This window comes from Bos javanicus, chromosome 21 (genome assembly GCF_032452875.1).
Source record: "Bos javanicus breed banteng chromosome 21, ARS-OSU_banteng_1.0, whole genome shotgun sequence".
Classification (NCBI taxonomy): domain Eukaryota; kingdom Metazoa; phylum Chordata; class Mammalia; order Artiodactyla; family Bovidae; genus Bos; species Bos javanicus.
In genome coordinates, this window is record NC_083888.1 from 33,104,051 (window position 1) to 33,131,731 (window position 27,681).

General features: G+C 51.7%; 1 protein-coding gene across 9 annotated transcripts; it reads right to left on the bottom strand.

Annotated features, from left to right (window-relative positions):
* Window positions 1-2,343: 2,343 nt before the first annotated feature.
* On the bottom strand, window positions 2,344-27,181 carry PPCDC (phosphopantothenoylcysteine decarboxylase). Of its 9 annotated transcripts, none has more exons than XM_061394796.1 (7): window positions 27,095-27,163; window positions 25,066-25,222; window positions 22,340-22,545; window positions 8,571-8,666; window positions 7,552-7,680; window positions 3,796-3,964; window positions 2,810-3,427 (listed from the first exon to the last, which is right to left on the bottom strand). In XM_061394796.1, exons 3-7 carry the CDS (start codon window positions 22,520-22,522, stop codon window positions 3,312-3,314), a joined length of 693 nt encoding a protein of 230 aa, XP_061250780.1. In that variant the 5' UTR covers window positions 22,523-22,545; window positions 25,066-25,222; window positions 27,095-27,163; the 3' UTR covers window positions 2,810-3,311. The 9 variants fall into 9 exon arrangements, with proteins under 9 accessions (XP_061250782.1, XP_061250786.1, XP_061250787.1 ...); XM_061394797.1 differs by lacking the exon at window positions 27,095-27,163 and adding an exon at window positions 26,988-27,088; XM_061394799.1 differs by lacking the exon at window positions 27,095-27,163 and adding an exon at window positions 26,980-27,088.
* Window positions 27,182-27,681: the final 500 nt, after the last annotated feature.

The window sequence follows — 27,681 nt, forward strand, 5'->3', positions numbered from 1 at the left end:
TGTAAGGAACAGGACAACTCCTGCCTTCCAGGAGATCCCAGTTTCAGGGAGACACAGACTTACTGCTGCAATTCCATGGTATAATAAATAAGATGGGGCACAATGGGAACCTGGGCTAGGACCGCCCTCTCCTGCCTGAGTTGGCCAGGCAAGGCTTTCCAAAGGCAGTGGCATCCAGGTAAATCTGGAGGTGTGCGGGAAGCAGCCAGGAGAAGAATGATCTTCCAGTAAAAGTGGAAAAGCATATGCAAAGGCAAGAAGCAACAAGCTCAGCCAAGGTTGTCCAGTCTGGCAAGAAGACAGGGAGACCCGCAGAGCTGGTGTGTGGTAGGGGCGGAGCTAGGAAGTAGACAGGGGCCAGATCACAGAAGGCCAAGAAGATACTGCCTGGAGGTCAGGGGGAGGTGGCAGGGAGACACATCAGCTGTGTGGAGGATGAGCTGGAGTTGGTCCAGAGCGGAGGCAGGGCCTCGGAGACTTCCGCCTCTTGCCCAGCAGCAGCCATGGCAGCCTAGAGAGACTCCAAACAGCGAGAATTTCAGACCAAATGTTCGATTCTGCCAAGCTTCCAGAATTCTATAAAAATCATCAGCGAAGCTAGCACCTTCTCTGAGAAACATGCCTACCCAAGATGATGACAACTTCAAGAGCTTTTTCCTGGGGAAGGCGGTGGTTGTCAGTCCCACCTCAGCACCCCGCTGGCAGATGGGATAAATGCAGCCAGGGCCCTAACTGTCCTCTCCTCTGCTCCAGCGTGGCTCAGGGAACACGTGGGCTCTCCGGGCCCTGCCCATTTATCCAGATCCTCATTCCTTCAGAATGCAGGACTGCCATGATGGAGTGGTGGACTCCCAGCTGGCCCACGTCCTTGGGTCATCTCTTTCCTTCCAGTCAACATGGCTCAGTCCTGCTCTGAGCAGTTCGACAGGCCTATGAACTTCTCTACTGTGACATTTTTAAACAGGCATCTTATAGCAGGTTTCCTGAGCAACTGTCCTCCTTAAAGTGCTCAGCACAGAGCCTTGCACACAGCAAGCATTCTGCAGCACTTTCTGCTAAAACTGGAAGTCTCAGGGGACGTCCTTCGTGGTCCAGGGCTTAAGACTCCGAGCTTCCAATGCAGGGTGCGTGGGTTCCATCCCTGGTTGGCGAACTAAGATTCCACATGCTGTATGCAGCATAGACAAAAAGATCTTTTTAAAAACTGGAAGCCTCGCCATTCGTTAGGAGGTTGCTGAGGGAAAGGAAGGGTGATGTGAATAGAACAAGTCAGAATCCACTTAAACAGAACTTTGGGGCTGCCTCTGGATTTCAGTCATCCAGGGCCTCTCCATGCCCGACCCCCAACCCAGCAAAAGAAGTTGGTTCTTTTCTTCAGTGCCCTAAGGCAATTTTATCCCAAAGGATCACTTGGTCAGGTGCTACAGAGACGAAGGCTCTAGGAAGCTGCTGGAGGCAGCCTTGGTTACCACCAGCAGGCCTCCTGTTGTTCAGTCGCTCAGCTGTGTATGACTCTTTGCGACCCCATGGACTGCAGCACATCAGGTTTCCCTGTCCGCCATCTCCCAGAGTCTGTCGGAGCTTGCTCAAACTCATGTCCATTGAGTCGGTGGTGCCACCCAACCATCTCATCCTCTGTCATCCCCTTCTCCTCCTGCCCGAAATCTTTCCCAGCATCAGGGTCTTTTCCAATGAATCGGCTCTTTGAATCAGGTGGTCAAAGTATTGGAGCTTCAGCTTCAGTATCAGCCCTTTCAATGAATATTCACGGTTGATTTCCTTTAGGATTGACTGGTTTGATCTCCTCGCAGTCCAAGGGACTCTCAAGAGTCTTCTCCAACACCACATTTTGAAAGCATCAATTTTTTGGTGCTCAGCCTTCTTAATGGTCCACCCCAAGGCCCTTCCAAGGCATTTCTACCCTTCAGCGGTCTGAGGGCATGCAGCGGGGTACCCACTCACACCAGCCTGGAAGGCAAGAGGGCCAGAAGCCAGCCCCAACTTCAGCTCCAGTCAAACAAGCTCCTCCACACGCAGCCACCAGATAGCAGTCGGTCAAAGGCAGGGTAGCGGAGGACTCCTGGGGCAGAGCTTGTTATCTCTGGAGTATGCTGCTGCGGAGGCAGGCACAGACACCGAGGCCCCATCTCAGGCACAGCAAAGCTCATGAGGATGACACCAGGAAGCAGGGGGCCTGGGTTCCAGGGCAGGGTCCAACCCTGCTGGCTGTGTCCCTGTCACTTATATAAAGTGCACATCTGCTTACGGTCCACGATTTTGTTTTTCCCAAAATGACAGTCTGTTTCAGTAAACGTTAGAAAAGCTCACTGGTATGAATACATATCTAGTTTTAACTTCCCATTTTATTTGACATTTACTATGTGACAGGCAGTCAAAGTATTAGTCGCTTTAGTCACGTCCAACTCTTTGCAACCCCATGGACTGTAGCCCGCTAGGCTCCTCTGTCCAGAGGACTCTCCAGGCAAGAATACTAGAGTGGGTTGCCATGCCCCCCTCCAGGGTGAGAGGCAGTAGGGTGGGCATTTTATACACATTATCTAATTAAGTCCTCTCAACAATTCCATGAGGGTAGGATAATACAGATGAGGAAAGTGAGGGTCAGAAAGGCTGAGTCCCGAGCCAAGGTCCCGCTGCTGGCACGCAGCAGAGCTGGGATCAGAACGAGAGGCTGTCTGGCTTCAGAGTCCTTTGCCCCAAACCACCATATGATGGTCAATTACCAGCCTAGACCCTCCCCCAGCCTCTGACCTCTAAAACCACAGACAGGCTGCAAAGGAAGGACAGTCTCTCAGAAGGTCACTTTTCTTTATTCTCAGTCACCCCAATCTCACAGCATGGTCTGCAGGAAATCTCAAAGTCTGGCCAACTCACAGGCTTTCCTGTGCCCACTGAGGAGCTGAAGCTCCACAGGCCCGGGGTCTCCAGTCGATGCTGTGGTGTCAAGTCGCTCCTTCTAAAGGCAAGTCCTGGGCATGACGTTGGATCAAGGTTTCTCGGTCACTCCTATGTCCCCTTCCCAGAGCACAGGCACACTTCCGCAGCTTGTCCTCTGGCTTACTGTGCCCATCCTAGGAAAAGGTGGGGAGGAACTCGGGAAAGCAGGTGTCTCCCGGTTGGAAGAAGTTGGGACCTGGGCCTTTGGTCTACTTTGACCTGGGGCAGGTCATGGCCCTTGGGAGGCTCCAGAGCAGGCCCAGGCCAGACCACTACTCGGCGGAAGCAGAAGTCTTCACCACATTTTGGCAAAGTCCACTTTCTTCACCGACTTGGCCTGAAAACACCTCCTGAGTTCAGAGGGACGCGGGTGACAGAAATCCTGGGTTCAGCTCTGCTGGGAGCTGCCGCTGGGACAGGACTTCTTTCACTTTGCCCACAATGGTGCCCACCTCAGCCATGGCCCCCAGACCTAAGGAGCAGAGTTCTTCTGTGGCCCTGCAGACGGGCAGGGGACCATCCCCCACTCACCCCTTCCCAGGGCTCCCCGAGTGTGCCACCCAGAGCCCAGTGCCTGAGGCCAGGACCAGGCCTGAGCCAGATCCATTGAGTCCCATCAGAGACCCCCCCACCCCCAGGACAGGCCCCAGGAATGGTTACAGCAACCACCTTGAGCTGTTTGGGCTGCATGCCAGGGAGGATACTGGGCACATTACCTAACAACTCCAAGAGGGAGGAATTACCACTTCCATTTCCCAGGTGAGAGAGCTGAGCTGGAGGTCACAACGGGCTGGGATATGAGGCTGCAGGAATGAGCTGTGAGCCTGGCCAGACACCCACCTTGGTCTCCACAGACCAGCTTCTTGGCCACACAGGGGATCTCGATGTAGCCGAAGTCCTTGAGCTGGCCCACCTGCTGCTCGGTGATGGGGTGCTCCCACATGGCGGTGTTCATCGCCGGGCAGAACAGCAGGGGTTTGCTGCGGTCCCAGGCCCGGATGACACAGGTCTGTGAAGAAGGAGGGGCGTGCCTGCTGCTCTGCCTGCCACCCCTCCCCAGACTTCCCAACTGTCACCCACTGCTTCCAGGCCACAGCCAGCTGCAGGCCTGGGGTGACTGGGGGCCACTGTCTGCTGTTTCGTTACTTCGAGGATGTGTCTCTGGGTCCCTCTCACCTCCCCCTAGGCTCTGACACAGGGCCCGACATACAGGAGCTGCTCCACTAACGCTGGCCATGGCCCAGCCACCTCCAAGCATAACTCCAGTTCTGTACAGAAAGGGCTCCTGGTGCCCAAGTATCTGTCTTCCCTACAGCCAGCCATACCTCGCAGCAGCTCTTGCAAAGCTGAGGACCAGGATGCCCGGTAGGTGGGCCCGTCTGCCCCACACTAGCTCTACTTGAGGCCAATGAAAGCGTGGCCATGAGAACAGGTTCCACGGGACCAGACCCTCTCCCACGTGCTACCACATGAGCCCGCCCTGTGACCCTGTAAAGAAGCTGCTGTCCCATTTCACCGAGGGGAAGCTGCACTTCCAGGAGGTGAGCCACTACCCAGGGTGACACCCAGACAGTGATCTGGGGTGAAGCTTTGCACCGCGCCCATGCCGTCCTCCACTGCCCTGTGCGGTTTCACCACCTCCCGGTGTCAGGCCCCTCCAAGTCAATACCAGAGCAGCCATGAAAAGGACAGACCAGCTCAGAGTCTTCAGTGCTGTGAGCTTTGCAATCACGTGGACCTGGGTTCAAATCTTGCTGTGCTCTCTGCTGTGACTAGCCATGAGAACTTGAACAAGTCCTTTCATGACAGGAGTCTGAGGTTCCTCTCTGCAAAAGCCCTCTCCCTGGGTGGTCGTGCGGATGGAGGGTGAAAATGCTTATAAAGCTCTTTGCACAGGCCTGGCACAAATACAGGCTCCAGAAATAGTAGGTCCTGTTATTATTACAGACAGGCTCCCTGGGCCAGGGGCTGCCTCGGAGGGAAATAAACTCAGGGGCCCACAGCAGTGCACTCCCCTGGGCTCTGACTGCTCCAGGCACCTCTGCCTGGGCTGTGGGCCCCTCGGGGAGCCAGTGGTGGGCACACCCCTTCCCTGAAGGGGACGCTGTCTGGGAAAAGAGGGGGAGTCCAGAGAACAATGCCACGGATGGGCCAGGGAAAATGCCTGCCCTCCTCAGGGCCCCTGGCCTCTCCTGTGACAGGAAGGAAGTGGGTCAGCACAGCCTCAGGCCCTGGCTGCTCGCGTCATCTCAGACACAGCGCTTGTCTCCCCACCGAGTCCTCGCGGTGGGGCAACCCGGCTGTGAGTGGACAGTTTCAGTCCACACTTCCTCTTGGCCCCATGCCACCTGCTGCTTCTGCAGAAGCCATGAGCATACCTAGAGGAGTCCCCTGACTCCGTGCGAGGTGGGTGGTGGCAGGGCTGGAGTTTCTAAATGCCCTCAAAGCAAAGCATGCCCACCAGAGCAGAAACTCAGCCCCTCTGTGCCCCACACGTCTCCAGCTTTTCCCATCTCATTACAAAGCTCAGCGCTTCCCGGACAAACCACAGCTCCACCAAACCTTCTGGCAGCAGGAGGACTGAAAGGAGGCATCAGTTCCCACGGTCATTTCTGTTTGGCCAACGCTGTATGTAGCACCTCAGGCTCTGCCCCTGGGAATCTGCTTGGGCGGACAGAAGGCCTGGATCTGGGATAGGAGACCAGCTGCCAGCTAGACCGGTGACCCAGGGAAGTTATCTCCTCTTTCTGGATCTGCTTGGTTATTTAGTACAAAGAAGGGCCAGAGCCTGAGTGGGCCACAGGACAGACAGAGATGCACGTCACCCAGGCCCAGGGCCCAGAGACTGGGAACGTAGGTTCATACTTAGCACACAGCGCCATGCACCCCAAGATCTAGACAGTGTGCACCCCAATATCAGGGAGAAGGTTTGAAGGAGGGGGGAAGCAGGGCAAGCTCCTTTGGGAGAATATAAGGAAACAACATCTTTCGAGAGAGTACAGAGCCACAGACCATGACGACAACAGTTTAAACTTGGTAGGATTTGCGGTTCTTTGAAATACTTGCACCTTCAAGTGAAACCTTTGAGGCAAAGGGCCTCAGGTCTGGTCTTGGGAACACATTCTACTGCTCAGCCAACTCAGTAGGAGGGAACTCCAAAGATTCCAGGGAGCGCTGGCAGCTCTAACGAAAAGAGGAAAGCAGAGCTTTCGGGAGTGAGCAAGGAGCTCTCAGAGAGTCAGCCCAGGCCGGGGCTTAGCTCCTAGAGATCAGCATGCCTTGTCACATCAGCTGGCTGCTGACCAGCCAGAGGAAAGCCTGGACATTTGGTGAGATGGTGCTGGTTACACGCAGTGCTGACGCACTTAGATGAAAGTGACCCGGAGCCTGACTCGTTCTGATGTCCTGTCAACCAGGCGCCAGCCCCACCGGGAGGCATTCTTGACAACGCAGCCCAAAGCCTGCCCTCCTCTGCACTCCCCACCCTTGCTCCTGCCACACGATCTGTGTGTTGCTCTTCCTCTGATCACCTGTGATCTAATTCAAATAATACTTAAATCACTAGCAGCTTCTTCGAGAAATACCTTAAGCACCCATCAACTAGCAAACAGAGAGACGAACCCCCTATCTAACCCCCAAAACCTCGACCCAGCTTCATTAGTGATTTCGTCATATTAAACTCTGAAAAAACCTTCTGCTGTTAGCTGAAGCAAAATTACTGATTACCTCATACATGCAATAAGCCTTTACTGAATGCCTACTGTATGCCCGATACTGTGCAACATGGTGGTTCCATTGTCAAAGGACTGACATAGCACATACCAGAGCACAGGCCAAAAACCCTCTCCTTCCAGACTGTCAGCTCCCTGTGTCCTGTGTGTCTGTCCACATAGGGCCTGGTCCCTGGCAGGTAAAAGAGCTGGATGAATGAGGGAAGGGGGGTAATACGAAAGAGGTGGGAAGGATAGGGCACACACCCAGATGCTCATGTAAACAAAGGCTCCTTAAGGACAGCAGCTCCCTGGAGGTCCTTCAGGCCGAAGATGACCCCCACTCTACAGCTGGACTTCTCTTCCTCTCCTCCACCTCGAGCCTCTTGCCTTGTCTCCTTTCTTCCCCTTTAATTTTCCACAATTTCAGGGAAACTACCTCTCAGCCTTGTGGTTAAAAGTACAGGAGAGATAAGTGTGCCTGGGAGATCCATGAGGAGGTAAACACTCTTATCTGTTTGCCCCTATAGATAGCCAGGTCCTAGTGGGAAGGCAGAGCTAAGGGGAACCGGCAACAGAGCTGGGCAGGGAGGCAAGCGGGAAAGCATGTGGAGGGCAGCCCATGGGCATGAGCACCCAGGGGCCTGAGGGGTGGACACCTCCGAGGGCACTTGCAAGTCAAGTCCACCCATCGGGACCCGGGCCATCTGGCCACCTGCCAGAGCATAGGGGCGGCCAGGTGGAAGGTGGTCCAGAGGACTGTGTTCTGAGCAAACCAGCCCACCATACAGGGATTCCCAGGTCAGAAGACTGTCCAGAAGAAGCCTGCAGCTAGCCCACGGTGAGCGTGGCCCTGGGAGGGAGGCAGGCCCGGCGAGCCACTCACAAGCAAGTTGTCACAGATGCCACTGGCCACCTTCCCCAGAGTGTTGGCATCGAGGGGCGCCACCAGCATGAGGTCCGCCCACCTCCGCAGGTCAATGTGGAGAACTGGGTCGGATCGGCGCTTCCACATCTGGCAAAGGAAGGAAGAGCGAGGGAAGTGGGGTCACTGGGCCGGCCACTCTCAGAGTGGAGGGAGGAGGGGCCGGAGCGTTTTGAGGGCTGACACAGGCCTGGGGCACTGAGTCAGGAACCCAAAGGAGACCACCTGAATGCCCCCCACCCCAGCTCACTGCCACCCCTTTTGCAGCTACGCTGGTGAACCCTGGCTGTGGCACCAACGGCCTGAGAGAAACCAGGCCTGAGGAAACAAACGCCCCTTGTCTCTCTGAGCTATTCCCTTTATGGTTTGGTTTTCAAGAGAACTGACATCTGGCAGGGAAGTCCTGGCCTGTCTGCTTGAGGCGGATGCTTGGGTTGTCCAAGCCAGTGGAAAGGCTCTGGGCGGTGAGAAATGGAGGGGGCGGGGTGGGGGAGACGGGCCAGCCAGAAATGTTCTAGGCTGAGAATGTTTAAAAATGCCTGGCAGGGCACCCCTGTGGGGCCCACACTTGACGTCTGGTGAATCGACCAGTGCCTGCCCCGGCGCGGGAGAGCAGCAGGGCAGCCCGGCAGCCGTGGGAAGTGAGGCGTTCCCGGCGGCCCCGACGCTGGGAGCCACGTGGATGAGGGTGGTGGGAACAGGGCTCCTCTGTGGTTTCATCAGCCCAGATAAGTACAAGGACACTCAACCCCGGGCACGGGGCCAACGCTGAGCTCTGCCTGGGGTGGGAGGAGACTGTGGGCCTCCTGCAGGCCAGAAGCTAGACAGATGTTTTCCTCATCGCCTCTGCCCAGAGGCCCTGACCGCGGGCTTGAGCCTAGCCTGTCTGCTCGGGCCGCCAGGACCATGGCTGCAGGGAGGACTGTCCTGTCCCATTGATATGGACATGAGGGAACTCAGCCCAGGGACCCAGCACTGACCTCCCATTCATCAGCGTCGCTGTACAGGGTGACAGGAACATCCCGGGGGCTGTAAAAATGTTTGGCTCTCTCAGTTGTGACCACGGCTACTTCCAGCTGTCACCAAGAAAAGTGTTGGGGCGGGGGGAGAAGGAAACAGAAACCGTTACCAGAGCCCCCAGCCTGGAGGCCACACAGGGCCAGGCCAGACCAGGTGAGAGCTTTGTTCATAGCCTGGCTGCGGAGAGGGCTTCTCCCCCAGAGGCAGTGAGCCCTGCGTTTGCAGTTACTTCTGCTGTCACCCAAAGGTCAAGCCTCACCAGGTGCAGTGGTTTCACTTCCCCATCGGAGGGGCTGCCGAGGAATGAGTCACACCACTGCCCAGAGTATATAATGCTGCAGGCTCCAGCCACTCGGGCAGGGACAGACCAGGGCAGGCAGGAGGGGGCCCCCAGGAGGCTCCCAGGTCCTGAGCTCTGGGCTACACCACAGGTCTGCCCTCTGCAGGCCAAGGCACGAGGGAGACGGGCCCTGCACGTGCTGTCTGCAGCCACAGCCCAGCGAGCAGGCAAGCAGAGTCCCTCCCAGGACTTCTAGGAACAGGCTTCATGGGCTCTTGCTGCAGACAGGCTCCAGGAAAACCAAACCCGAGTGCCCAACACTCACGGGGCAAGAGTGATGGTTACCCCCGAGTTATTCATTTAGTAGATGATTAATGATGCAAACAAGGGGGACGGCTAACAGAACAGAAATAGCGCATGATGGTGTGAATGACACCAGACCCACTTCCATGACTGGTAAACTGAGATGCTAGACTAACAGGCAGACAGAGGAAAGGGGCCCAGAAGAGGCGGCTAAGATGGGAGGGGTGTAGGAAATTACGTCTCTGGGGGACATTTATCCAGGAAGGAAAAAAGTCAAGGGGAACAAGGACAGAATTGACTAACCAGGGGGATCACTGGGGACAGTGTCTGGGCCAGAGGTGGTATACTGCCTTGATGTTGCTATTCAGTCGCTAACTCATCTCTGACTCTGCAATCCCATGAATTGCAGCACTCCAGGCTTCCCTGTCCTCCACCATCTCCTAGAGTTTGCTCGAGTTCATGTCTACTGAGTCAGTGATGCTACCCAACCATCTCATCCTCTGTCGTCCCCTTCTCCTCCTGCCCTCAATCTTTCCCAGCATCAGGTCTTTTCCAATGAGTCAGCTGTTCACATCAGGTGGCCAAAGCTTTAGCATCAGTCCTTCCAATGAATATTCATGGTTGATTTCCTTTAGGATTGACTGATTTGATTCCCTTGCAATCAAAGGGACTCTCAAGAGTCTTCTCCATGTGGGCTACATGGGGGTTATAAACATTTGTAAGCCAAAAAATATTAGGTTTGCCCAAAAGTTCATTCGAGTTCTGTAAAATGTTATGGGAGATTTCACATAGAAAATCCAATTTTCTGGTTTCTCTCAAAAACCCAAAAGCTCTGGCACTGCGGGGGCCACACTGTTGCTTGATTGGAGTTGGTGGTGCTGAGTAACGGCTGCCTTCTTGGATGGGGTGTGCCCGTGCCACCTCCACCTAGTCCCTGCCACTCCCTATCATCTTGCCAAGGCTCCCTCTCCTCATTTGTTTCCCACCTTTTGTGGGTTGTGGGACACCGCTCTGCACAGCATCTGAGAGTGAAGCTGGAAGCAGGGAGTAGACGTCTCAGAGGTAGACTGTGGAAGAGCTTCAGAAGGCCTGGGGCTCCCAGCCGTGCGGCAGAGCTCGCAGACTCGTCCATCCTCCTGCTCCCTCCTTGGAACCTACCAGCCCCCAAACGTGCATAGAACCTCCTGCTCCTGCTGAGCAGGGGAGTACCTTCCAGGAGAGCCCTGAAGGAGCCCGGTCCAGTTCTGAGCAAGGTGGCAAAGGAAAAGGGCTGCTGTCCCCGCACAGAATCCAGCCCTGAAGATGTCACAGGACCAGCACAGGTGAAGAGAACGGAAAAAGGCAGGATGGTGCTGAGACTCTTAAGACCCAAGACAGCAATGAGGTAAGGCATGGGGCCAAATAAGTGAGAAGGAACCACAAGAAGAATATATAACTTCCAAACCAGCAGAAGAAAATTCAATACACAAAAAAGGAAAGGGAAAGGAAAAAAAAAACACAAAAAAGCAGTGAGAATACATAAGTAGAAAGCATTAAATAAGAGGGAAGAAGTCCTAATAGAATAGCAATTATAGTGATTATATAATTGGCTAAACTCCCTGATCAAGATTCAGACTCTTATATTGGATGTTTTAAAATCCATCAATCACATTAAAATGTCTTAAAAGACACACTTAAAAAGATATATAAAGCTTAAATAAAAGAATAAACTTGCAATTAGATAAAGTGGATTAAACTGTTTCCTCTCAAAAAGCCAACTGAAATAAAAGTAAAGAGATTCTTTTTTTAAGGTATGAACACCCAGAACAAAGAGAAGAGGACAAAAAGAAAAACCCAGCAGTTAAGATATGTTAACACATAATATATGGAAATGGAAGGAGGCATTAACAGATCAGATCAGATAGGACCAGATGCTCTTTTCTTTTTTAAATGAACATTCAGTGAACAAAAAAGAACTCTTGGAAATTAAAATTACAAATAGTCAAAGAAAAAATTCAATGTAAGTTTAGAAGAAATTTTTCAAAAAGTAGAACATAAGGAGATGGATAATAGTATTAAGAAAGAGAGAGAGAAAATCAGAAGACCAACTTAAGAGGTCCAAATAAGTAATTAAGATTAACTAACTCATTAACTAATAATGAGTTACTGAAGGGGAGATCAATAAAATAAGAGGGATGAAAATTCCAAACGAAATAAAATTAAATTTCCCCAAACTGAAGGACTCTGAGGCTGGAACATCTGTTCTGCCCACAGGGCTCTGAGAAGGTGGCACGCGGTTAGGCTCAAGGAACCTGGAGTCTCACTTCCCAGCCCCCACTGAGGGTCGGTCAGAGGAGCCTGAGCCCACACCAGCTTCTCTGGAAGCCACATCCTCCTGTACTGACGTACACAGGGTTTGCAATCAGCAAAGCCTCAGGAGTTCTTCTCCCCCATGCTGCTGCTAAACCACAAGCCCCAGACTCTACCTGCACTGCTCCTTTCCCAAAAGAAGTCCCTCACGTTTCCCCAGTGACTGCTCCCTTCCCAGAGCTGGCCCACTGTTTTCGCTCAGTCAGTGAGAAGCTCCTAAAAGCTCAACCCTGTCCCCCTGGCCTGTTCTCTGCCAGTACCACCATCAATAGTCCCAAGACACAAATCCAAATCACGAGAAGAACAGAGAGCAGAGGCCTTCCCCAAGGTCCATACGGGGTTTGGCGTGGGAAAGAATCAAGAATGAACCCTGGGCTCCCCTGGAGGTGCAGTGGCCAAGAATCGGCCTGCCAGCGCAGGGGACACGCGTTTGATCCCCAGTCCAGGAAGATTCCGCGTGCCCTGGAGCAACTAAGCCCCTGCACCACAACTACTGAGCTCACGTGGGGCAACCACCTAAGCCGGTTGACCTAAAGCTGTGCTCCCCCAGAGAAGCCAAGGCAATGAGGACTGCACCCTACAACGAGCCCCTGCTTACCTCAACTGGAGAAAGCTCACGTGCAGCAACCAAGACCCGAAACAGCCAAAAATAAGAATGAAATAAATTAAATTTAAAAAACAAAAAGAGAACGAACTTTTCCAAGTAGGACCTGTAGGTCACCAACCACAACCTCAGCACACCAGGACAAAACTTGCCCAGTTCAGGAGATGAATCATCCAAACTGGGTCAGGTCTCTTCTACCACCATTTTTTCTTTTTCAAGTTCAAAAGAAAACACTGGAAACAAGGTAGGACTCAAGAATCGTCCCCCGCCAACCCCAGGTTACACCACTGGCCTCTGGGACCGGTGCTCTTTCATTGTTTTTTCCAAATATGTGCATCAGTCATTTCCGTCATCCTGAGTTTTCACTGCAAGCTTCAGGTCACTCTGGTGACTTCTGGACCGTATTCTTGCTTCATCTTTGATTACTATGTCCTCCTTTCCATTTAACTGCTTCCCTATCTCCTTCAACAGAGGGCTTCCCTGGTAGCTATGTCAGCTTCTGGTCACTGTCTTCTTTTCCTTAAGGGACTACTTTCATTTCTAAGAACTTCCTGACTATCCTGGACGGTCTGCCCCTTAAGATCACCCCGATTAATTCTCTCTATTCTGAAATTTGAAAAGCTGCTTCCTGAAGAGCTAGTTGCCCTGCTCTCCCCTCTCTCCTAACTCTGCCCTGCTCTCCCCAGGCTCCCCAAACAGTCTGCCAGTTCTCAAAGTGAGGACTGTGCCTATGGCCAGCCTTAGAAACATCCCGTTTGGTGATGGCCCTGTCAGGGGCTCCCTCCTCCCTGTCAGCTCTACCCTTCACTTCCCTCTACATGCCCCTCACCGTCCCCCCGGGCTCCTGGGGGAGTTCCACCCAGGGGTCCAGGTAGGCCTCCCACCCTGGTCCACTGCTGCGCCTTGAGATTTTTCCTTTAAGCTCATCCCTAGTCTCTCTGGCTACCTTCCCAGGTTACACAGTCATTGTTAGGGAGCTTCTTGGGGTCAGTGTCTTTATATAGAGTTATGTGAAGAGTATGTGATGAGCCATCATTCCCAATGGCCCTCCCTTGACCCCTATAAAGCAGCCACCTCTCCTTGGCAGTGACCCTGGACCCAGTGTTGTCTGGCAGGCCCAGGCTAGTTTTTCTGGTTTTAGAGGGATGTCACTTGATATGATTCTTCAGTCCCATGGGCTTGTTCTTTCCTTTTCATTCACTCTGTAAAAAGGTTCTGGGAGCCAAGAGCTAGGCCCTAGGTTTCCATACACTTTTTTTTTTCTTCACAAAAAAGGCATGTCATGTTATCTTCCGAGATTCTAAATAACTTGGACTATTCATTCATTCACCCTGACCTTTCCCTCAGCAAATGCTAAGGAGCCTTGGCAGAGCAGAAACTCCTGAGGACAGAAACCCTCCGTGGCCTCCTCTTACACCCTTCTGGGTCCTGGGAGGAGCAGGGCTGGACATTAAAACGGTCTCTCACACACTTCAGAGTTCCTGAAAGGCAGCTCTGTACTTGGCCCCCTGGTGACAAACCTGCCAAGAGTTTCTGTCTTAATATTTTTAACCTGAGCCTCTGTGTGATGTGACCAAGGCGCGGCCAGGCCCTGTAGTATAAGCTGCCTACATTTTGCTTAGCATTTATGGAGATTCCTTCCGGAAACTAGTTGGAAAGTCTGGCGTTCTTTCTCTGTTGAAAACACATCAGCAGTCCCATCTGGGGCTCCTGGGGAGTCAGGGAGGGGAAATGGGAAACAGAATTTGGGGCGATTCCTCCACTTCTCCTGTTAGGCCCCTGGCCTGGCCCAGGCTCCTTCTGGAGCAGGTATCAAAGGAACCTGTGGAAAAGCATTTTCACAGCCACAAGATGAGATCAATCCCATGGCTTGAATGTCCACCTCCGCTCTCATCTCTGGCCTCTTCTCACTACAAGCATGAGCTAGAAGCACCCTTCCTCAAGTATAACAATCAAAAATGACATTGTCCAGGGTTCCCTGGGAGGCAAAACTGCCCCGATGGAGAACCACCACTCTACAGAAATCAGCTAACAAAACTCTCTGCAGTGAAGAAAACATGTCACATCTGTGCTGTCCAGTACGGCGGCCTCTAGCCACACACGGCTACTGAACACGTGAGGTGTGGCTGATGTGACAAGGGAACTGAACTTCTGGTTTTATTTCATTTTAATAATTTAAATTTGAATACAGCTAGTGGCTACTGTATTATATAGCACAGCTCTGGTATATACAAGTAGAGAAGAGCCCCAACTGGAACCCCTAGCTGAGTGGTTAGAAAAGAGCAGGGGTTCCTACAGGGCATGTGACTGTGGCTCCACAGGAGACTGACAAGGACTCTACAGAGGAAGCACCAGCCATGACCTGACCTGGCACAAGGCGAGGAGTCCAGAGCTCTGGTGGCTTGGTCCTCTGGCTGTCACACAGCAGAAGACCATGACACTGGGCCTCCCAGTGTTGACGCTGGCAGTGCCTGGGGCCTAGGGGCCAGCCAAGCAGCTGGCATGACCCTGAGCATGGGGGTGGCGGGTATACTGTAGACAAAAGGCTCTGGGTGCAGTCAGCACATGGGGCTGGGGGGAAGCTATGGAGGAGGAAGCCACATTAACAAATCCCCGAGGGAGTTCCGGTTGGCTGAGAGGGTGTTCCAGTGGCTCACAATGGTATCTCTCCACTTGACAGACATTTACTGAGCCCACTACACACATGGCAGCCAGAGCTGATAGGGGCTTAGGTGTCTGTCTAATGAGTGGGTGGTGATACATGACCCCTGACTACAAAGCAAGCCGGAGCAGGCAGTAGTTCACACCTGCCTGAGGGTTCTCGCCCTCACGGCTGTGGTTAGGTGCAGTAGAGAATGCCCATAAGCTGAGCTCCTCAAGGCCGCTTGCTGATGGTCGCCAAGAAACCTGGTCTTGAGCCCCAGTTCTGCCAGCCTACTGGCTGGGGGACCTCAGGCGAATGCTTTCTCTCTGGCCTGGTTTCCCTCCTGAGCCATGAGCCATCTGGACTATAGGGCCTCCAAGAGCCTCTCCAGCTCACTATACCATCCTAACCCTCTTGTGACCCATGCCCTTTCCCACCAAGCTCTGCCATTCTCTCCTCTGCCTCTAAACTGGCCTCTGGGGGAGCTGCTATTCTCGGCACACGGCCCTTCCTGCCATTCAAGTAAGACCAGGCTGCCAGTCTCTCTGTGCATGCGTGCTAAGTCACTTCACTCATGTCGGACTCTTTGCAACGCTGTGGACTGCAGCCCGCCAGGTTCCTCTGTCCGTGGGATTCTCCAGGCAAGAATACTGGAGTGGGTTGCCATGCCTTCCTCCAGGAGATCTTCCCGACCCAGGAATCGAACCCGTGTCTCTTAGGTCTCCTGCACAGGCAGGCAGGTTACCACTAATGCCACCTGGAAACCACTCAATCCCTCTGTGCACTTTCCTGACTAAAGAAATTGCTCAAGAATGAAGCTAGAGCAGCCAACGGCAGAGGCTCTCCCTCGGGACGCTGTTCTGGAGTATCAGAGAAGGACCCTGGTGCAGGAGCCCGGGGCTGGCTGCCTCTGTGGCCTGTAGAACTGACTCCCCGGGGGAGCAGGCCAGGGAAGGACGGGGCCAGCCAAGCCAGCGGAAGCCCAAATAAATGCCTCAGAGTGCTACAGCTGAACCAGTTTCCACAGCAGGACCACAAAGCAGGCAGGTGGTCCCTACCTGGAAAGAAAGGAAAACCTCAAACCAGGCCATGTTTCTTCTGCTCTCCTTTCCATGATGAGAAGTATTTAAAAAAAAAAAAAAAAAGGCATAAAATCACAAAAAACATTCCGTGATATCCCCAGCAAAAGCTCCACTGACTTTAAAAAATAAAATAAGTACACACAGAGGTTAGAAAATCAAAATAGAACAGAAGGACGTAAAATCCAAGTCTCCCGTCCTGCCCCCATCTCGCCACAAGGGTAACCACCTCCAGAGGGAAAATCGCAAGCAGTTAACCTAGACATGTGAACACACAAAAGGAATATTATATGCTAGCAGTGGGCAACACTTTTCTATAAAGGGCCAGACACTATTTCAGGCTTTGTCACCGCCACTGTACTCTGTAGTAGCAAGACTGTAGCATTTAGTTGTCGGTGTTGGTCTAAGTTGTGTCTGACTCTTTGTGACCCCATAGACTGTAGCACACCAGGCTCCTCTGTACTCCACTATCTCCCAGGGTTTGCTCAAATTCATGCTCATTCAATCGGTGATGCTATCTAACCATCTCATCCTCTGCTGCCCCCTTCTCCGTGGGCCTTCAGTCTTTCCCAGCATCAGGGTCTTTTGCAAATGAGTAGACTCTTTGCATCAGGTGGCCAAAGTATCAAAGCTTCTTCGGCTTCAGCATCAGTCCTCCTAATGAATATTCAGGACTGATTTCCTTTAGGATTGACTGGTTTGATCTCCTTGCAGTCCAAGGGACTCTCAAGAGTCTCCTCCAGCATCACAATTTGAAAGCATCAAGCCTTCATGGTCCAACTCTCAAATCCATACACGACTACTGGAAAATCCATAGCTCTGATTATATGGACGTTTGTCGGCAAAAATGATGTCTCTGCTTTTTAATATGCTGTCTAGGTTTGTCAGAGTGAACAAGCGTCTTAATTTCATGGCTGCAGTCACCATCTGCAGTGATACTGGAGCCCAGGAAAATAAAATCTGTCACTGCTTCCATTTTTTCCCCCTTCTATTTGCCATGAAGTGATGGCCATAGGCAATACTTAAATGAATGGGTATGGATGTGTCCCAATAAAATGTTACAGACACTGAAATCAAATTTTATATAATTTTATGTGTCACAAAATATTTTTCTTTTGATTTTTTTCAACCATTTAAAAAGGTAAATAGTTTATATTTGTATGGTTTACAGGCCATACAAAAACAGACCACAAGACTGCGGCCAGCGGGCCACACTTCGCTAACCTCAGCACCTTGCTCGTTTCACCTGTATCCTGAGGACTGCCCCACAGCAGCACATGAGATCCACCCAGGCTCCTGAACGGCTGCCCTGGATTCCATCAAGAGGTTGAACCATAACTGGCTCACAGTTCTACTGCTGGATATTTGGTGTGTTTCCGTTTTGTTTTATAATTATAAACGGTGCTAAAATGAACATGCTTGTACATTTAGTGAGCTTCCGTAACCCTACAGGGTTCAATCCTATGGGTGAATCAAGGCCCGTGACCATTTCTGGTTTCTCCAGATATTGCCCAAACAGTCCTCCAGAAAACCAGAAAAGATTTCATTCTGCACATATGCAGGCCCTCTTCCCTCAATTCTTAACAGACCTGAACTTCCTGACAGGCATTCTAGAAACTTAAGGTTCTCTAAGCCGAAGCTCTGCCAACTTCCTGGGTGGGAGATTTCCTCCACTTTCAAAAATGCTCTTCTGGCTTTCAGCCCTGCTGACACCTGCTCAGCAAAAGCAGACAGAGGTGTCTGTCTTCTCCATAGTGAGGAGGGTGCCAACCAAAGGGCACAAACTGACTGAGCTGACTGCTCAATTACAGGACAATTATAGAATGCTAAACAGCCACAGCCCCTACATCCCAGGACCTTCTCTTAGGCTGCCTTTGGGTCCTAGGCCTTTCTGCCCTCACGTCTAGAATCTCCTAGCCCTGACGCCAGGAGAGACGTTAAAAATGAATCAGTTGATTATCCAGCCCCCACTTTACTGCAAGGATAAGAAAACTGAGGTCATAAAAAAGATCTGACCTGCCCAGAGTCAGCGTGAGAAATCCTCTGTGCACAGCAGCCTCTCTCGAGGGAGGGCTGGCCACCCCCCACATCTAGCTCCTCCCACCTCTCAGACAGGCTCCAAGGCTTCTCTGCAGGTGGCCACTCTGGATGCCGGCTGGTGTGTGAGGCATCAGTCCAAATTCCTTCCTACCCCTCACTCCCTCAGCCTCCCCGGTCTGGCTCCAGGTCAGCGGTCCTCCTGGGAAGTCTGAACATACTGCTGAATCAGCAGTTGTGAGCCAGGTCTGTAGAATCACCCAGCTCCTTGCCGCCCACAGCCCAGCTGCTTTTGCGAGCTGTTTGCTGGTCAAAATCTAGGGATCCCCAGGGAGCTCAGGAAAGCATGTGAACGCATGACTTAGGCAAAGAGTTGAGGAGGACTGGCCCAAGGCACAAAGACTACTCCTGGGGGTGACTCAGAAAAGGGGCACTGGGGAGATCAGTACCATCAGGGAGTAGGGGGCAGGGTAGGGGGGAGGGAGGGCCAACACAAGGCAAGCAGGGATCCCCCGTGGGTTACCCACTGGGCCACTCTAGATGTCTACCCACAGGAAGGGAGGGCCATGGGCCCCCCCACATCAGCAGATAGACGATGGCTCCACGGCGCCTCCCACGTGGGCTGTCTCAGCAACCCCAACACCCCACACAAGTGGCTGCCCTAAAGGACACGACGACGAGGGAAGAGGACAGGGTGAAGGACAGGAAACAAACACCGTTAAGTGCTTCCGTGTGCCAGGAGCTGTGCCTAGGCGTTGGCGCAAGACGCCAAGTTCCTTCAGCTCTACCCCCCTCCCCCAGCCTTGACGGCAGCCCGAGGGGATGGGTGACAGTCCTCATCTTTATTTTAAAATGACAAAGGCAGGCCCCCAGAGGCTAACTCCGGGAGTCCTCCCTGCTAGATCACTGCCCTTCTGGAGTTGTTCAGCTTCAACTCCAGCTGGAGAGGGGGCGCCAAGTCCTGTTCCAGACGTGGCCTTCGGGCAACAGAGGCTAGACTAAAAGGCCAGGGGTGGCTGGAAAGCCTCCCTGCTCCAGGCAACCCTCTCCTCACACCCGGATAAATGCTGGCCGAGTGGGATGGCAGGAAGCCATAGAGCTGCCATTTCCCTCTGCTCTGAGGCTGCCCATCTGTTTCCTGGGATAGGACTCCCTGCCCCCACCCGGCCCCAGGCCGGAAATTCACTTGCTCTGGGGCTATGGGAAAAGGGAACTGCATGGCTCCCTCCCTCCCCAGAGGGCAGCGGCAGAGGCTGCCTCCCGCCCTCAAGGTTCTTGCTGGCCAGCTCCTACTGAGGGTTCTGGGCACACAAGGAGGGGGCAGGCCAAAGTGGTTCCTGCCCCACCAGCACCACTGCCCAGCCTCAGAGCAGCCACAACACCCTCCCCTCTTCTGGCCTGACTGGCATCCCTGGCTGCCTGGAGGGTGAGGTAAGGGGGTGACTTTCTGGGTATAAGCTTGTGGAAAGTTTAAAAAAAAAAAAAAGTTTCCCGCCCCTGCCTGTGAGTCACGACATGGTCATCTGCAAGTGAGCACTGCCCCCTGCTGGACGCTTCGGGTACAGCCACCTGTGTCACCCTGACTTAGATGCTGAGCAGACATAAGCAAGGAAAAAGCACACCCTGCGCCCTAGCAGTTTCAGTTCAGTTCAGTTCAGTCGTTCAGTTGTGTCCGACTCTTTGCGACCCCATGAATTGCAGCACGCCAGGCCTCCCTGTCCATCACCATCTCCCGGAGTTCACTCAGACTCACATTCATCGAGTCAGTGATGCCATCCAGCCCTCTCATCCTCTGTCGTCCCCTTTTCCTCCTGCCCCCAATCCCTCCCAGCATCAGAGTCTTTTCCAATGAGTCAACTCTTCGCATGAGGTGGCTAAAGTACTGGAGTTTCAGCTTTAGCATCATTCCTTCCAAAGAAACCCCAGGGCTGATCTCCTTGCAGTCCAAGGGACTCTCAAGAGTCTTCTCCACCACCACAGTTCAAAAGCATCAATTCTTTAGCGTTCAGCTTCCTTCACAGTCCAACTCTCATATCCATACATGACCACTGGAAAAACTATAGCCTTGACTAGATGGACCTTTGTTGGCAAAGTAATGTTTCTGCTTTTCAATATGCTATCTAGGTTGGTCATAACTTTCCTTCCAAGGAGTAAGCGTCTTTTAATTTCATGGCTGCAATCACCATCTGCAGTGATTTTGGAGCCCCAAAAAATAAAGTCTGACACTGTTTCCCCATATATTTCCCATGAAGTGATGGGACCAGATGCCAGGATCTTCGTTTTCTGAATGTTGAGCTTTAAGCCAACTTTTTCATTCTCCTCTTTCACTTTCATCAAGAGGCTTTTTAGTTCCTCTGCACTTTCTGTCATAAGGGTGTGTCATCTGCATATCTGAGGTTATTGATATTTCTCCCGGCAATCTTGATTCCAGCTTGTGCTTCTTCCAGCCCAGCGTTTCTCATGATGTACTCTGCATAGAAGTTAAATAAGCAGGGTGACAATATACAGCCTTGATTTACTCCTTTTCCTATTTGGAACCAGTCTGTTGTTCCATGTCCAGTTCTAACTGTTGCTTCCTGACCTGCATACAGATTTCTCAAGAGGCAGGTCAGGTGGTCTGGTATTCCCATCTCTTTCAGAATTTTCCAGTTTATTGTGATCCACATAGTCAAAGGCTTTGGCATAGTCAATAAAGCAGAAATAGATGTTTTTCTGGAACTCTCTTGCTTTTTCCATGATCCAGCGGATCTTGGCAATTTGATCTCTGGTTCCTCTGCCTTTTCTAAAACCAGCTTGAACATCTGGAAGTTCATGGTTCATGTATTGCTGAAGCCTGGCTTGGAGAATTTTGAGCATTACTTTACTAGCGTGTGAGATGAGTGCAACTGTGTGGTAGTTTGAGCATTCTTTGGCATTGCCTTTCTTTGGGATTGAAATGAAAACTGACCTTTTCCAGTCCTGTGGCCACTGCTGAGTTTTCCAAATTTGCTGGCATATTGAGTGCAGCACTTTCACAGCATCATCTTCCAGGATTTGAAATAGCTCAACTGAAATTCCATCACCTCCACTAGCTTTGTTCAATACCCCACAAAACTAGCATCACAAATGGTGTCAAAGGTCATGTGTGGTTCCCCAGCTTGGTCAAGATTCTCTTCTTAACCAAACATTAGTCAGCCTCTTTTGAGCCACTTTGCAACTAGGCCTGTCCCCAGGCTTCATCCTCCTAAGCACGATTCCTGCTGCTACACTGGTTTACTAGCCAGAATCTCACACCCTCGCTATGTGATCAGTCTGGATATCTCAGCAGGCTTCTCGTTCCCCAACACTCCCTAGATGATGTCTGATCACCTGGGCTGCCTTCAGAGAGAATCAGCCAGGACAGTATGCTAAAATCTCCCTTAGCCTGATGTTTCTTCTTAATTTTACAGACATACACACACACCACTCTTGGCTACTAAGCTTCACTTTTCCTTGCTGTATTCATAATTAAACCCAATTCTATACTGAGGTCTAGTTTCCCTTATCACAATAGTTTTCCTGAATAAAATCCCACTTCTGGTCTTTCTTTAATACATCAAGTGAACAAAACCACATGGGCTGAGGCAGGCTAGGAAGGCTTTTATGTGAAGTGCTTGTGAAGAAACTGAAAGGGCAAGGGAGAGTAGGGAGGGCAGCACAGCCTGGAAGGGGCTGGCCCAAAGGAAAGGCCACCAGGGGCTACTAGAAGGAGACAGACCAACAAAGGGCCTAGGATATATTAAGATGTGGGGTTATCACCTGTTGGCTTTCACATTTTTTAAAGCCTTCAACTTTTCCCACAAAAGAATCTGCCCTGGAACCCCATACGTAAAACTGATTAATGATGAGGTGACCTGACCAAAGGCAAGGGGCTAAGCCCACTACCTCTGGCACGCTGTGGTGGTCTCTGGGCATCTCTGGGCACCTGAAGGAGCAAAGTTTGAAACCAGAGCTGCAGGCAACAGGGAGTCGCTAAGGTTCCCATGCATTTGGACTGACAGGACAGCCACGGTGTCCAACAAGGAAGGAGGACAGAGCAGAAATGTCCAGGATGGAGTGAAAGCAGAGGCAGGGAGCCCATGGCCACCAGGGGGCGCTGAGAACTTGCCACACTTCTCCAGCCAGCCCTTTTCCACACCAGGACCTCAGGGAACCGAAGGTCAGTGTTTGGGAAGCCAAATCCTCCATTCACCAGTGCTCCTTTCCCAGTCTCCACTCACTCTGTGTCTATCTAATCTAGTTTCTGGTTATACTGTTCCACTCATCCCTGTCTGCTGCGTCCCCTGCATATCAATGCACACAGAGGACTTCCACAAACACCATGATTAAGGAAAACCCTGTGTACTGCACAAAAATGGGCTGGCCCCAGCACACCAGCTCTCTAATGTCAGAGGCTGTCTAGTAAGGATACTCACATCAGGAATGTCCAAAAGCTTAGACACCAGAAGAGGCAACTTCAGGGCTGCAACACTCCCAGTGACTCCCACAAGAACACGGAACTGTCTTCTCAAGGGTGCAGCAGCTGAACTTGTGGCCCTTGGTTCCATCTGGGGTCCAGTGGCTTCGAGTCCTGGGAGCCTGCCAGAATTGGGCTCCATAAAGCTCTGTCAGGATTTAGGATCTAAAAGCAGAACAGGGCACCTGCTTCATTCATACATTCAACCAAAATGTATTGAGCACCCTGTGTTAGATGCCAGGCCAGATGCTGGGGTTCCCCAGGGGTCAATAATCCCAGATTCTTGGAGCAGTTTGATGAGGTCAGACACCCCTACCCCACATCAGTCACACTGTAATATGGTCAGTGCCAAGTAGTCAGAAACCTAAAAAAAAAAGTAACATTCAGGTTGAGTCCTGCAGTACGAGGAAGTTTTTCAGAGAAGAAAATAACTTCACAAGAAGAGCAATCTTGCAAAAGTAAAGAGGCCTGAAGGAGGGTGGCAGGTCTGGGGAACAGAGAGTAGCTTAGCAGTGAGGACAAAGTGTGATGAGGGGGCACTGGGGTGGGCAGGAGGTCAGGCTGCAAAATCAGGTCAAGGACTAAGTGTCAAGGGCAGTGAGGGCCGGGGTGGGGTTTCATTTTAGAAAGACGGTGCCAGTGCTGGTAAGGAGTCTGGAGGGCACCTTGGTGGTGAAGAGACTAGAGGGGGTAGACGAAGAAGGAGCCACTGCCGTGGGCTGGGCTAACTGAAGACTGGCAGGGCAGGTTCCAGGGGTGCCTATGGGGTGGACCCTTAGGCAACAAAGGGGTTTGGGTGCTCCAGGGAGGGATTTGCCTCTCTGTCCCTTTCCCTGTGGATTAGGCACCACCCTACAATTCCATGGCCAAGAAGAGACAAGCATAAAAAGGATAAAGGCCACCCCATGAGACTAGCTGCTTGGTCTCTTCCTCTGGTCCCCAGATGTTGTTAGAAGTGATTGTTTATGATAATATGGCTGATGGATGCATCGAATCCTACACTCTGGCAGGCTGCACCAGCAAAACATACTCATTCCATCAGCAACAGTCATCAAGGGTGATCACACCAGGCAAAAGAATTGTGGAAGACACAGTTGCTGCCTTCAGGGAATCTGTGCATGGACAGAAGACAGAAGTCACACCTGAAATCATTTGAGATGGGTCCTTCTCTGGGATGGACCTTTTCAGTGATCACTGATTCCATTTGGACATCAGTTTCCTTGCCTTTCAGTCCCCACTTTCCCATGGCTACCACCACCAGCAAGCTCCCTGAATGTCTGACCTGGTTTAAACACCAACCACTAGGCAGGTATCAGGCCTGTGGTAGGTCCTGAACATCTGCTGAATGGATCATCACCTGTACCCTCTGAAGCAGAGCTGGGCAGAGAACAGAAGCCTGGCCTGTGAATCAGGAGCCCTGGGCCCTGTCCTTGTGCTCTTGACCTGCTGTGTAACCTTGGCTCAGGGTCATTCCCTCCCTGCACATCTCTTCGTTGAATAATGCAAAGACAGGACCAGGCGATCTCTGAAGCTCCTCCCATCAGCAACCTTCTGAGTCAATGCATGAAAGACAAGAGGTAAGCAACTCTCTGTACAAGGGTATCCTGGGACATGTACTCAAAGGGTAGAATCAACAAGGGGAAGGGACCCCAAGGCAGACCCTGAGGAAGAAGTCCAATGAGTCACTCAATGGCTACTTATCTGACTGCAACCCATAAGGGCTCCCTCTTTACTTTACAGGTCCCTTGGCTCCTTAGGGCCCCCTTGCCCATTTTTTACCTTTAAGACTCAGACACATACCCATATGAGTTGAGGACCATGTTTGGGTTGATTATACCACTCTTATCTGGAAGGGTCTCCCAGGGGCCCAGACCCTTCTCAACAGAGGTTAAGCACAGGCTAGTTTCCTAGAACAAGACATCCCCCCAAAGTTCCATTTGCCAGCAATCTCAATCTCTGCTCTACATCAGGGCCTCAGCCAGGGCCATGCTTGCCCACAGCAGAACTGAGTCTACTCTAAGGCCCGGAGAACCGTGTTGGCAGCTGCCAAGACTAGAGGGCCTATCAGCCAACTTCTTCCCAGAACTAATCTGTGTGCTGATCAGCATCCAGGAGGAGGCACATTCTCAACTCTTCAGAAACACCCACCTGCCAAATCCCAAACCTTGACCCTTGACCCTATCACACAACTAGGGCTAGGAAAAGAGAGATTCCTGCCAAATCAGAAACTGAATTTAAAATCTCCTGGTGGCTCAACAGTAAAGAATCTGCCTGCAATGCAGAAGACTGCCTGCAAAGCAAGGGATGCAGGATCGATCCCTGGGTCAGGAAGGCCACCTGGAGAAGGAAAATGGACAAAATCTCATGGACAGAGGAGCTTGGCAGGCTACAGTCCATGGGACTGCAAGAGTCGGACATGACTTAGCGACTAAACTACCACCACATCAAACTGATATCATTCCTAAGGAACAGGTTACTGAAAGCAATCAGTTAAATCTGGGGCAGGAATTCATGCTGGTGACTTCAACTGCTTCCCCACAGCAGGTGGTACAGCCCAAGATTTCCTATTAATACTTAGCCTGCTAAGCAATCTTTGTTAAGGACCAAACCCTAAATATCTTTCTAGAAAAGAAGGGGGAGGGGCAATATGTACTTGAGGATTAGAGAGTAGATAATTTAACCAACCTCTGAAAGCAAGGTCAAATCAGCTCAAACTGCCAGTCCTGTGGAGGGCAACAGTTGGCAGGAGTTCTTTATGTTTACTCTCAAAGGTTGCTGTAGACAGCACCTCATCTTCCTGAGCTCTGCTTGACTCACAGGAACTCTTGAGCAGCAGAAAGAGCTGGTAAGCAGAAAGGCCAAAGGGCTGAAAGCTGTGATTACTGAGCCTCGAGCTCCCAGGGTGCCAGCCATGCAGGTAGCAACATGCATGCAGCCACAGCCAGAAAAATGACAAGCTTCTCTGTCCTTTGAGAAAGACAAGGCCAGACAGAGTAAAGAGCCTCAACTTGTGGCCGCCTTGTGATGTGTAAGTCTCCTTTTCTGATGAGTTTAATTAGGGCAGAGTTAAGTAAAAGTTTCCAGAATGCCTGCCAATCACAATATGGGCAAGTGTGGAGCCAGGGCAGAACCAGGGCTTTAAAAAATCCAGACTGTGGTTTCAGGCCAGCCCAGACACAAACAGGAGCTGGGGTCCAGAAAAAAGAACCGAATTTGGGTGAGTGGGCAGGGAACTCAGGACTCTCTGGCCTGACGTCAAAGTTCCTCACCCCTGGCCCCAAGATTACGCTCTTCCCTTATCTCCCACCAGTCAGTACAACTCTGCCCAAGTAACACCTGCAGCTCCCACTAGTGGCACTCCTCCCCCAAACCCAGGCATTAAAAGCCGTGGCACAGCCGCTGGAGCACTTTAAATCCTTCCTTCAAGGAAAGGCAAGGAGCTCTTCAGGGAGAACTCAAGGTCTTGACATTCTGCTAAGACTGCTCTTCTCTCAAACCACAAGCAGGCAGGCTTGACTCTGCAGCTCCTGGCATCCTTCCTCAAGGCCACAAGTTGGGGACACATTACATTCAGGCTTCCCAGGTGGTCCTAGTGGTAAAGAACCCACCTGCCAATGCAGGAGATGTGACAGATGCAAGTTCAATCCCTGGATGGGGAAGATCCCCTGGAGGAGGGCATGGCAACCCACTCCAGTATTCTTGCCTGGAGAATCGCATGGACAGAGAAGCCTGGTCCATAGGGCTGCACAGAGTCCAACAGGACTGAAGCGGCTTGGCACTCACACATTAATATTACATTCACACGTGGGGCTACTAACAAGGGAGTGACTGGGCACTGCTACCTCTCAGCCACCAGGAGAGATGAGGACAACTTCTGCTCCAAGGTACCCATCACTTCCCCAACTTGGGAATCTCTCCTGCCTATTACCTGGCACTGGCCTCCAATACTTCAAACTGCAGCACTTAAGTTTTTCTCTGACAAAATTTGGCCTCACTCTCACTTTTTAATGTCATTCAGCACTTTTAGGTGGAGCCAGGGGATAACTGCAATATCCCAGGGCTTTCCTTTTTCTATTGTATCAACTTGTAAAATGGTTTGTACTTGGGGCCATCCCCTTTCCTTTTGGAAAATAGGCTCGAGGTTTTTGTTTGTTTCTTTCTTTAAGGCAAGAGGTAAATGTGGGTAACCGATAGGGCTACCTTTTAAACTAGATTAAAGGGCCCTAGGCAACTGCAGAAGAGCATAAAGCAGGGATGGGAGAGCACACACAGAAATGCACCACTTCATAGTATACCTACGGCTGATTCATGCTGCTGTTTGGCAGAAACCAACACAATATCGTAAAGAAATTATCCTTCAATTAAAAATAAATTAATTAAAAAAAATAAATGCCCCACTTCAGGATGGAGCTGGGAACAGGTCCATAGCGCTCCGGACCCATAGACTCCACAGCCCTTACACACACACACACACACACACACAGAACTGGAGCTCAGCAGCGGACACACACATACACACACACTGCTACAGACCCGCAGCGGCGAACAAAGATTCTTGGGCACCAATAGGAAAGGGAGGACACGCATGGACACACGCACCCACATACACGGAAACTGAGGTCACACAAAGAGGTCAAAGTCGCCAACGAAGCTTCCCCAGCCTCCTGCTTGCCCCACCACTGGAAGGCAGCCCTGGTTCCCCCAGCCTCCTCACCCGCGCCAGGCGCGTCTCGGAGCAGCCCCAAATATCGCGGTATCCCGGTCGCCCCTCCCGCTGATTCTGACTGGTACGCAACTTTACGGCTGTCGGAGGCCGCCTCCGCGACCGCGTAGCCTTCTGGGAGTTGTAGTCAACTTCTCAGCCTTCCAGGAACTGTAGTGCACTCGGGGAATCCCGCGGAGAACACCGGTTCCCAAGTTGTTGGTATTTCCTGTTTTCATCTGGGCCTGCCAGTTGTCTGACCTCTTCATCCCCCAGCCCCACCCACACTGCTTATCACTGCAGTACTTAATACTTTTACTGAGCCTATCTTCTATGTTTTTTAATTTTTTTAATTAAATATTTTTTTTGGCTGTGCCAGGTCTTAGATGCTGCGTGCGGAATCTTTTAGTTGCAGCGTGGGGGATCTTTAACTGCAGCATGTGAACTCAGCTCTTCCTCAGGAAACTCAGAACTCCTAACAGGCAGAAGGACTCTAGCAATTCCAAGGCTGCCTCAGAGAAAGAACTACACAGAAGTGGGTGACTTTTGACCTCTGGGAACGACAGGCGACAGGCCCGCTGGGCCCACCCTACTTCCAT